General features: G+C 38.3%; 1 protein-coding gene across 1 annotated transcript; it reads right to left on the reverse strand.

Moving 5' to 3' along the window:
• Window positions 1-1,504: 1,504 nt before the first annotated feature.
• On the reverse strand, window positions 1,505-2,466 carry LOC130636924 (uncharacterized). The gene is made up of 3 exons (XM_057446775.1): window positions 2,457-2,466; window positions 2,177-2,230; window positions 1,505-1,956 (listed from the first exon to the last, which is right to left on the reverse strand). Exons 1-3 carry the CDS (start codon window positions 2,464-2,466, stop codon window positions 1,505-1,507), a joined length of 516 nt encoding a protein of 171 aa, XP_057302758.1.
• Window positions 2,467-12,659: the final 10,193 nt, after the last annotated feature.

Here is a 12,659-nt window from a genome sequence, read left to right on the forward strand (position 1 = left end):
CAAAGTAGTTCTTCTTCAATATGACTATTTTTTCTCTTTAGTATGGTCTTGATATATTTAGTAGCATTATCCTCATAATTTACTTTATGGGGCATTAATTTGGATTGTGAAATCCAAAATGGAGCGTTTGATGGTCCCTAATTTTCGCAAATTTTCCTTCTTGCAAAAGTTTCTTCCCTTTGTTTACAAAATATTGTGTAATTTTTTTTCTTCATTTCTTATAGGTCAAGCGAAAGAACAACGGTTTACTTGGTTACTTGTTTACACACGTTTACTTTGTTACTATTTAATCTCTTGTCAGACTTGGACACTACCTTGATCTTACAATATACTTTTACATATATATAACTTATAGAATAGATTTTTTTTACGATAAAAAATAATATATATAAAAAATATATATAGCAGCTATATAATTTTACTGTTCTACTTTGTTGTAATTTTACGATCTAGGCATATCGCATTGCTATTGGAACTTTCGGTTCAACCACTCAACTCAGTTCAGAACTACTGTTTCTGAAGAAATTTTCTCGCTCTTATTAAGGCCAGCTCCATTCTGTTCAATTTTTGTGTAAATATGACTTTGGCTTTTCTAATGGCTAGTGACGTTTAGTCCAACCCCGGGCCTGTCAACCCAGATAAAATAGTAATGGGTTCATTTCATCAAGGTCATTCTAGATTTGGAGAATCAGCGGGTAGCCAATGCGTGTGCAATGCTTTGTGGGCCATCTGTTACCCTTCTATTGCGTCTGTGCGTTACTTGACTTGATCGTATTTTGACACTAGGGAATGATCTTTACGTCAGCCTTTAGGTTACACCAGTCAATATCTTGCTTTAGACGAACTGCCCAATTCAATTGCAACTGAAAACGGGAATGTACAAATTGAAAAGTCAGATACCTATTTATTTGAACTTTCGAGAAATAGTACTTCCTTTCTCCGTGCCCAGTAATATGCCAATGATCTCACGCTATCTCGCAGTGGAAACCAAGCATAAGAAGTGAGACGATATTTGAACTAATATCGTTATTCAGAGGTAAGTGGGTAAATTTTATTATCTTGAAGCGGAAGAAAATTTTCTTTTTTACTTTCGTGGATAAACAATTCTCACTCACACATTTAAAGTTCTCAGTCAAGGCCTAAGTCCTCTAGTTTGAATTCGTTACCATGTGTTCCTTGAGCTAGGTTTCTGTTACACAAATGTTTTTAAAATTAAATTTAAGGTTGCATAACATTGTTTTCAGATTTTCGAAGTTTTTGCTTATACTTCTTGTGTTAATGTTAAGCAATGAAAATTTGTTTTTACATTTTGCAAGATAAGTTTTTGCTTCAATCGGAGAAAAGTTAGTAGTTTCAATTTTTAGATTTTTAAAATAATTCAAGTCTGGATCAGTCATGTCGTTCAATGGTAAGTTAGAGTTAAATATATCGAAAAAAGATGCGTTATCATCCATTTTTATATTAAGTTGTTATACTATGTTAAGATAAAAAATAAAAAAGTGAGTTAGTTTTCACCTGTATTTTTCTCTTTGAATTCTCTTGTGATCAGTCTATCATAAACAATTCGCCAGAATTTTCCGTTTTCCCTGTCTTTTTTCATTTGTACTCTCAATTCCTTTCTTATTTCGTTTGTTGCATCCGAAAAATCCTCATTAATGTAGATGTTTGTGTCCTTTAATCTGTTAGCATTTTTTAATATTAGGAGTTTGTCTTTGTAATTCAGTAATTTAAATATTATTGTCCGTGGTCTGGCGTTATCTTGTGCTGTATATGGTCCCATTCTATGGATTCTTTCAATGTCTATGTCTTTTGTGATGATTAATCGATTTTTAAACAACCTCTGTACCTTGTCTTCGATTTCCTCTGAATTCTCTCCCTCTGTTTCACCAATCCCATCTATACGAAGATTATTTCGACGATTTCTGTCTTCTAGTGTTCGTATTTTGTGTTTCAGTTCTGTTTGTGTTTCTACTTATATTTTTTCTTTTGTTACTCGTTGCTGTTCGTTCGTTTGTTTAATCTCTTCAATCTTTTCGTTTAGCTAATGCTTTATCCATGTCCTTTATTTTGTCATCAATTAACCCTTGCGTAAATTCAAGGCTTGTTTTAAATTCACCAACCGTTGATTCCAATTCCTTTTATTTGTTTTCCATTAGTTCGATTCTTTTATTAAAACTTTTTACTTGCTCTGTCAGTTTTTCAATTTTTTCAGTTACAATTTTTGCGTTGCCTGCAATTACATTTAACAATGACTGTTCTTGAATCTCAAACTTTCATTTATGAGTTCTCTCTTCCATTGATGCCATTATGATTAAAAAATTTAAATTAAATTAAACTTAAACTCAGGGACCTGGAATTAGTTTGAGTTTTTTTATCTGTGAGTTCTCTGCCGGGTTTGTCGTGCTATACATTAAATAAGCCTTATTTTTTCAACCAAATATAGGCTAGGATGATACCCACCCCCATAGTGATCATAACAGTCTTGGTATCCTCGTGCTGGTTTTTTGAGGGTTGCTCGGGTATGGGAGGCGATGTTGTTGTAGGCTCAGGAGGTATGGATGGTATAGCCTGTATTGTATGGTCTGGAGTATGTATGGGAGGTGTAATAGGTGTGGTATGCTTAGGGGGTATTGGCAGTGTGGCATGCCTTGGATTGGGTGTTTTGATGGTATGCTTGAGGGCTGTGGCAGATCCATGCCTCATAAGTGGCTTTCAGATCAAGTTTTATGCCGATAATTGCGTTCATGGGCGCTGTGAGGATGTTGTTGTTATAGCCTACGATTTTGCCTATGCGCAAGTTCATATCGGAGGGCAGCATGTACACACCGTGCATGACCGCGAAGTTCACTGGAGTCCTGGCATATTGCAGTACTTTTTGGAACTCAGTAATGTCGTGGTTTACATTCGCTATAACCTCAAATTTCAGTACTAGAATTTACCTTGCTGTATAATTATCGGCACCGGTCCCTAGAAGGGATGCCTTGGCACCTGCCTGGGATCCCAGTAAAAGTATCACGTAAGCCCTGATACTCTCGCTTAGCTTGGTCAAACCCTCCGATGTTAGGCCTTGGCTTGTGGGCATGATAAACTTCGCCCAGTCGCCATTAACTTGAGGCCACCATCTACCATCTGTCAATGACGACATGACAGCCTTGAATTTATGATCTGCACCGTATTCGCATAGCCTGAGCTTGAGTATGGGTTTATGTACTGCGAGAAGCCATCGTCATATGGCATGGGTACCTTCATCCTTGCTAAAACACGACGCATGTGGTAATAGACATGGAATTTAAAAATACTGTTGATGAGAGGTACGGAGCCCGTCATGTGCTTGGTACAGATGCCTAGGGCCGTCGTCGCACAAAGGGTAGCGAAATTAACCTGGATGTTCCAGTAGTCCAATGCTTGTCCTTTCCAATTAATACTAACAGTCTCATCATCATAGCGTGTTTGGTAAACTCCGGGAATACCACGGATATATGAGACCCCGTGCTCACGTACAGGTCCTGATGCTCCAAATTTGTAACGCCAAGTGGCCATTCACCCCTGTTACTTTTATACTTTGCCGAATGATTGTATTGATAGATGTTCATTTCTGTAAAACAAATGGATATGAAACAACTTTATATCACTGACATAGATAAACCTACCATATTTGAAGACTACATGGGACAGGACACCCGTATTGCTCTAAAATCGATAAGAATTAGACCCGGATGGCTGATCTTATATAGCAATACGGAGTTTACTATACGGAAAGTAGGACCTGATCAGAGGGTGACTCGGATTGAGATCATCAACGGCTTATATAGGATCGAGGATATTGCGACCATTGTGAATAGCCAGGCAGAGGACAAGATCAAGCTTTTCGTATTGAAAAGTGGCTACTACAGGCTTCGTGTCGGCGATGCGTACTCGATGGTGATGAATCGACAATTACAAGAGCTCCTGGGCCTACCCTACTATCCTAGTAAGAAGTATTATACGAAGGGCGACTATGATGGGTACTATATGACCGACATTTACCATAGACTGAGACTCGTTTATCCCCAGTTGTATGAGGACGATTGCCTCCTTGATGGCAAAAAGTCCAATATTCTGGCCCTGCTTCCCACCAAAGAATTGAACGCCTGGGGGGACAGGCTGACCTGGAGTTTTGATACCTCTACGTACCTTCCACTAAAAGGCTCCACGGACTGTTTGGAGTTCCTTTTAACGGACGTATTCCACCATGAAAAAAAAGTGACGTTCACCGGCCTCGCGATGTGCATTCTCATAGGATAAAAGAATGGGTGATATCAGCAAACTTTATCCGAGTTTGCCGCCTACACTAGCCAGTGCACCCGCACATGGCCCTGATCAGGATGAGGGACAGGTTTTTAGGCTCAAGAAGATTGAAGAAATAGAACAATATCTAAGGGATGAAATAAAAGAGCGGAATATATTGGCGAAAAAATTCAAGAAGCACAATACGTGAGTCAGGATGTGCAACCAGGGTCTGCTTGGCGTAAGTGTAATTACGTCGGGGCTTGGGATAGGAGCTATGGCCTCAGGTATGGGGGTACCGTTGGCTTGTGTCATGGGGAGACTCGCGATTGCCGCCGGAATAGGGCAAGCCGGTCTTCGAAACGCTTCAAAACGTCTACGTATTAAGTCCAAAAAACATGAGGGCATAAAACTACTTGCGGAGGCAAAATTGAACAGTATCGTTGACCTGATCAGTAAGGCAATGGAAAATGGTGTTATCAGCGACTATGAGTATAATCTTATCAGTCGTGAAAAGGAAAGGTATATGTTGTTGAAAGAACAAATGCGGCAGCGGTTTAATCGCATTGTGAATGCTATCAATGAACAGGAGAGAGCCTAGTTGGTTGCCAAAGGCAGGGAGGAAGGAAAAGATGAAATTTAAAAAAAACTACAATCTGTGCAATATGCAAGCACTATGTAGAGTGCCCACCCGAATATAGGCCTTAATTTTAGGAGAAATAGAGGGCATACCGGGTGTAACCGGCCGGTACAGCTGGTCGGGTACCTTGAAAGGTATTAAAAAATGACATTATATTTTATTTTTTGCCAGATTTGACGATATTTTGCAACGAAATCAGGGTATTCCTCAAAATCGAGGCTCATTGCCGGTGACGCATTTGCATTATACCTACTCACCCCATGCGCGGACCAGATTTTCGGTGTTTTCACCCTCAGGGTAACAACGAGGTCCTGCGTATGATACCCTATAATATACCTTTGATCCTTGCCTCCATTGGCAGGCCTAGCATCCGAAACTGTCAGGTATTCCACGTTGATATCATTGATATCTGTAAACGTACTGGCAAAATTGTAGAATAGTTTTGGATTAACAAGCTCATTTTCAAATTGTAGCATCTTCTTTATTTGTATATGAACGACTTCAGAGAATTGCATGTCATCGTACATACGCAGCCAACCCCGTTATATGTGATATGTTCATTGTAGCAATACCAGCATAACATTTTACCGCTTACCACGAACCGGCGTCCACAGGTACATTTATCATATGCATCGAGTACTGCCAAACAGTCGTCACAATGCTCATTCATTTACTCTATCACAGTTACATTGACGATCTAGGCTATTAATTTGATCCCATAAGTCTTGAATCCTCTGCCTATTGTACTTCTTTTTCTCCTCCTCCTGTATACATTCCAGGGTTACAAGTGGTAGGGATAGGCCCATGGCGGTCAGGAAGATCATGAAAATAATACTTTTTAAACTATATTGACAGTTAATGCACATCTTTATTATAGGTCATCTTGCAACATTTGCTGTAAGTTAACGTTTTCAGGCCAACCCCCAATGCTTTTTGAGACCTACCTTTTCATCCTCCAAAAAGCACCAATCAATGACCTTATCTGGATGCCAGGCTATTGGAAAAAAATCCTCTTTAATCCTGGCCTTTTCGGATTTCCTTTGATGGTAGGCAGAGAGTAGCTCAAGCCCAATGTTCATGTTACTAAGCATATCCCTGGTGACAAACCAATCCGGCACATACCTGAGCGCCGGGGGATACTTTTCAACAACCTCATTACACATGCCTTGCGTTTTGAACCTGTTGGGGACACCCTTGAACATCGCATTCTCCTCAACGGCCCTGTTACACATGTCTTGCGTCTTGAAATGGTCGTATACTTGAACATCCGGGGATACTTTTCAACAACCTCATTACACATGCCTTGCGTCTCAAACCTGTCCGGCACATTCCTGAACATGAGGGGATCTTTTTCAACAGCCTTGTTACACATGTCCTGCGTTTTGAAGCGGTCCGGGATAAACGCGATCATATGGAACAGATCGTCAACATCTTTAATCCACTGTTTCTGGCTTGCGATATCGTTTTTGATATGTTGAAGAAGATCCTTCTTACGTAGCTTATAATACCCTTTCAAACTACGACCTTTTGCAATATCACGTAATTGTTTGACTGTTTTTGATTCCATTCTCTTTATTATATAGAATTTTTGTATTGTCGGAGGATTTCATTCTGCTCGATCTAGCGTCTCTTTACTGCGCATGCGTTCATTTTTTGATAAATATTAGTATCATTAGGGAAATTCCCCTTTGACTCATTTGCTGTATGATAGGGACTTCACCTTGATACGCATGACTAAGCACCGCATGATGGGGATTTCTTGTGACGTCATTGTTGTACGCGCACGCCAGAAGGAACATTTTCCTTTCTCTAAATGAAAAAGAAGCGTCATTTGAATTTTGATGACGTCAGCAACCCATCCACAAAAAAAAATTAAGAAGCTTGTTTTCACGTTGCCTCTATTGTGTAGAGCTTAAACTGCTGATCAAGAAAATTTATATGATCATGTGCTATTGACGAACGGTTAAGAAGATATAAAGGTTTAAAAATTTTGCTGACGTCAGCAATGGCCTGTCAAGACCTTAAAATTTTTTTTTTAGAAATTTGGATACCTGTTGCCTTCATCGTATAGATCTTGAAACGCAGAGCAAGAAAATGTATAGGACCATGTACTTTTGACAAACGGTTGCAGAGATATTAGGGTTTAAAGGTTTTTTGATGACGTCATCAACCGGTCCATTCCGAAACGGATTCGGGGACCCAGGTTCGGGAAAATAACCCAAATTGGTCCTAGGTGGTCCCTAGTTACCCACACGGTGAAAAATCATTGACGTCACTACCTCGTTTCCAAGTTATTTGGCCTCAAAGTTTTAGGTGCACTGTAATGACTTCATTAATTTAATATAGGATACTAGTTGGGTTAGTATTTACGAACTTGTAAAAATAAAGAAATCCGCCATACAACTTTCTGTCGAAACTGTCGGTCCAAAGCATAAAACTTGGCGGGATTTTATAAAGTAGGATTTCTGCGTGCAAAAGAGACGAGAAAAGAGGAACACAAAAACGGACACATCTGCGCTATGGAGTTATATGTGGGACAATATTCGTGCATGGTTTTCGTCGCGTCTTAATGCTTTTCGTCGTGAGGTATCTTTCTTCGTCGTGTAGTTTTCTTCGCAGCGTAATGGTTCTCGTCGTGGCGTATTACTCATGTTGGTGTGATCTCATGTTTCGTCATGTCGTACGTCACTTCGTAGGGTATTTCACTTTGAGGCGAAATAGTTATGCTTTTTTTACACGGAATTACTAATTTCGTGAAGCTTTTACACAATATATTTCACTTTCTTTCTAGTGGTTTTGGTCTTTCTACTGGGTAAAGCTAGCTATTATTTTTGTCATTTTCTTTTAATAAACGATACATTCTTAGCTATAGATTTAGCTAGCTAGCTATACATTTTAGGTATGCTACACTGTATAATCTATTATATATTTTTGTAGTTTAAATGGATTCTGATGAAAATATCAAAAATCAAGTAAACTAACTACATAAACATAAATTATTACATAAAACTCTTACACAACACATAATATTTCTTCATAATCACAAATGTAAAACTAACTTAAAAATAAAATATAATTTTTAGCACTAAACTAAAGGTTTTTACTGCACTTTATTCATGTGACTTGGATTTCTTGTAAGCGCTACACGAATTTAGTAATTTCGTGTTAAAAAAGCATGAAAATTTTCGCTACGAAGTATAATACGCCACGAAGTGAAATACGCCGCGAAGTAAAATACGCCACGAAGTGAAGTACGCTGCAAAGTGAAATACGCCGCGACGAACACAAATACGACTCGACGAAACGTTAAACCACCCCACAAAGATACGACGCGACAAAAACCACACCACGAAGAAAGATACGACACGACGAAAAGCATTTACGACGCGACGAAAACCATACGCGAATATTGTCCCACTAGTCGATAAGGCCCGTGGAAAAATCCACTTAGGCAGGATAACAGAGAAAAATAACCGTCATTTAAATTTTGATGACGTCAGCAGAGACATGTCAGAACACAAAACTTTTTTTTTAGAAATGTGTATGCCTGTTGCCTTCATCGTATAGATCTTGAAACGCTGATCAAGAAAATGTATAGGACCATGTACTTTTGACAAACGGTTGCAGAGATATTAGGGTTTAAAGGTTTTTTGATGACGTCATCAACCGGTCCATTCCGAAACGGATTCGGGGACCCAGGTTTGGGAAAATAACCCAAATTGGTCCTAGGTGGTCCCTAGTTACCCACACGGTGAAAAATCATTGACGTCACCACCTCGTTTCCAAGTTATTTGGCCTCAAAGTTTTAGGTGCACTGTAATGACTTCATTAATTTAATATAAGATACTAGTTGGATTAGTATTTACGAACTTGTAAAAATAAAGAAATCCGCCATACAACTTTCTGTCGAAACTGTCGGTCCAAAGCATTAAACTTGGCGGGATTTTATAAAGTAGGATTTCTGCGTGCAAAAGAGACGAGAAAAGAGGAACACAAAAACGGACACATCTGCGCTATGGAGTTATATGTGGGACAATATTCGTGCATGGTTTTCGTCGCGTCTTAATGCTTTTCGTCGTGAGGTATCTTTCTTCGTCGTGTAGTTTTCTTCGCAGCGTAATGGTTCTCGTCGTGGCGTATTACTCATGTTGGTGTGATCTCATGTTTCGTCATGTCGTACGTCACTTCGTAGGGTATTTCACTTTGAGGCGAAATAGTTATGCTTTTTTTACACGGAATTACTAATTTCGTGAAGCTTTTACACAATATATTTCACTTTCTTTCTAGTGGTTTTGGTCTTTCTACTGGGTAAAGCTAGCTATTATTTTTGTCATTTTCTTTTAATAAACGATACATTCTTAGCTATAGATTTAGCTAGCTAGCTATACATTTTAGGTATGCTACACTGTATAATCTATTATATATTTTTGTAGTTTAAATGGATTCTGATGAAAATATCAAAAATCAAGTAAACTAACTACATAAACATAAATTATTACATAAAACTCTTACACAACACATAATATTTCTTCATAATCACAAATGTAAAACTAACTTAAAAATAAAATATAATTTTTAGCACTAAACTAAAGGTTTTTACTGCACTTTATTCATGTGACTTGGATTTCTTGTAAGCGCTACACGAATTTAGTAATTTCGTGTTAAAAAAGCATGAAAATTTTCGCTACGAAGTATAATACGCCACGAAGTGAAATACGCCGCGAAGTAAAATACGCCACGAAGTGAAGTACGCTGCAAAGTGAAATACGCCGCGACGAACACAAATACGACTCGACGAAACGTTAAACCACCCCACAAAGATACGACGCGACAAAAACCACACCACGAAGAAAGATACGACACGACGAAAAGCATTTACGACGCGACGAAAACCATACGCGAATATTGTCCCACTAGTCGATAAGGCCCGTGGAAAAATCCACTTAGGCAGGATAACAGAGAAAAATAACCGTCATTTAAATTTTGATGACGTCAGCAGAGACATGTCAGAACACAAAACTTTTTTTTCAGAAATGTGTATGCCTGTTGCCTTCATCGTATAGATCTTGAAACGCTGATCAAGAAAATGTATAGGACCATGTACTTTTGACAAACGGTTGCAGAGATATTAGGGTTTAAAGGTTTTTTGATGACGTCATCAACCGGTCCATTCCGAAACGGATTCGGGGACCCAGGTTTGGGAAAATAACCCAAATTGGTCCTAGGTGGTCCCTAGTTACCCACACGGTGAAAAATCATTGACGTCACCACCTCGTTTCCAAGTTATTTGGCCTCAAAGTTTTAGGTGCACTGTAATGACTTCATTAATTTAATATAGGATACTAGTTGGATTAGTATTTACGAACTTGTAAAAATAAAGAAATCCGCCATACAACTTTCTGTCGAAACTGTCGGTCCAAAGCATTAAACTTGGCGGGATTTTATAAAGTAGGATTTCTGCGTGCAAAAGAGACGAGAAAAGAGGAACACAAAAACGGACACATCTGCGCTATGGAGTTATATGTGGGACAATATTCGTGCATGGTTTTCGTCGCGTCTTAATGCTTTTCGTCGTGAGGTATCTTTCTTCGTCGTGTAGTTTTCTTCGCAGCGTAATGGTTCTCGTCGTGGCGTATTACTCATGTTGGTGTGATCTCATGTTTCGTCATGTCGTACGTCACTTCGTAGGGTATTTCACTTTGAGGCGAAATAGTTATGCTTTTTTTACACGGAATTACTAATTTCGTGAAGCTTTTACACAATATATTTCACTTTCTTTCTAGTGGTTTTGGTCTTTCTACTGGGTAAAGCTAGCTATTATTTTTGTCATTTTCTTTTAATAAACGATACATTCTTAGCTATAGATTTAGCTAGCTAGCTATACATTTTAGGTATGCTACACTGTATAATCTATTATATATTTTTGTAGTTTAAATGGATTCTGATGAAAATATCAAAAATCAAGTAAACTAACTACATAAACATAAATTATTACATAAAACTCTTACACAACACATAATATTTCTTCATAATCACAAATGTAAAACTAACTTAAAAATAAAATATAATTTTTAGCACTAAACTAAAGGTTTTTACTGCACTTTATTCATGTGACTTGGATTTCTTGTAAGCGCTACACGAATTTAGTAATTTCGTGTTAAAAAAGCATGAAAATTTTCGCTACGAAGTATAATACGCCACGAAGTGAAATACGCCGCGAAGTAAAATACGCCACGAAGTGAAGTACGCTGCAAAGTGAAATACGCCGCGACGAACACAAATACGACTCGACGAAACGTTAAACCACCCCACAAAGATACGACGCGACAAAAACCACACCACGAAGAAAGATACGACACGACGAAAAGCATTTACGACGCGACGAAAACCATACGCGAATATTGTCCCACTAGTCGATAAGGCCCGTGGAAAAATCCACTTAGGCAGGATAACAGAGAAAAATAACCGTCATTTAAATTTTGATGACGTCAGCAGAGACATGTCAGAACACAAAACTTTTTTTTAAGAAATGTGTATGCCTGTTGCCTTCATCGTATAGATCTTGAAACGCTGATCAAGAAAATGTATAGGATCGTGTATTTTTGACAAACGGTTGCAGAGATATTAGGGTTTGAAGGTTTTTTGATGACGTCATCAACCCGTCCATTCCCGAAACGGATTCAGGGACCCAGGTTTGGGAAACTTACCCAAATTAGTCAAAGGTGGTCCCTAGTTACCTACGCAGGAGATGACGTCAGTTATTTCCACCCGTTTCCAAGTTATTTAGCCTTAAATTTAAAAGTGCAATGCAATGGCTTCACTAATTTTAATATACTTTCCTTTGACGTCAATATTGCTTTAACGTCAAAGTTTGGTAATTTACAGAACAAATTTATAGACGATGTTTTATAGACTTTATCAAAGAAATTTTATCCACTTTGCAAAAGTCACAGACAGACAGAACTGGCGTATTATTATATAGACTAGTCGATAAATCCCGTGGAGTAATCCACTTAGGCAGAAGGACAATGGAAAAATAGGTTGTTTTAGTTTTTTTGCTGACGTCAGCAGTGCAAATACAAAATAAATATATTTTTTTAGAAATTTGTATACCTGTTGCCTTCATCGTATAGATCTTGAAATGCTGATCAAGAAAATGTATATGTTCATGTATCTTTGACAAACGGTTGCAGAGATATCAAGGTTTAAAGGTTTTTTGATGACGTCATCAAACCGTCCATTCCGAAACGGATTCGGGGACCCAGGTTTGGAAAACTTACCCAAATTAGTCCCAGGTTGTCCCTAGTTACCCACGCGGTGAAAAAACATTGACGTCACCACCTCGTTTTCAAGTTATTTGGCCTCAAAGTTTTAAGTGCATTGTGATGGCTTCAGTAATCTTAATTAACTTTCCTTTGACGTCAATAGTATTTTATCGGTAAAGTTTGGTAAATTACAGAACAATTCTATAGGCGATGTTTTATAGAATTTGTTAAAGAAAATTTTGAAGAATGTAATCCACTTTGCAAAAGTGACAGACAGACACACGGAACTGGCGTATTATTATATAGATAGTCGATAAGGCCCGTGGAAAAATCCACTTAGGCAGAGGGACAATGGAAAAGTAGGTTATTTTAGATTTTTTGCCGACGTCAGCAGTGCAATTACAAAAATATTTGGCGAAATTTAGTTTATTCGTTGCCTGTACTATGCAGATGTTAAAACGCTGACCAAGAAAATGTATATGATCATA

The sequence above is a fragment of the Hydractinia symbiolongicarpus genome, chromosome 3 (assembly GCF_029227915.1).
Source record: "Hydractinia symbiolongicarpus strain clone_291-10 chromosome 3, HSymV2.1, whole genome shotgun sequence".
Lineage (NCBI taxonomy): Eukaryota > Metazoa > Cnidaria > Hydrozoa > Anthoathecata > Hydractiniidae > Hydractinia > Hydractinia symbiolongicarpus.

Excerpts from the sequence above, each read along its gene's own strand:
- LOC130636924 (XM_057446775.1), bottom strand. Across the intron at positions 1,957-2,176 it reads ACTGACAGAGCAAGTAAAAA|AACTGAAACACAAAATACGA; the intron begins GTTTTAATAAAA and ends AAACACAAACAG.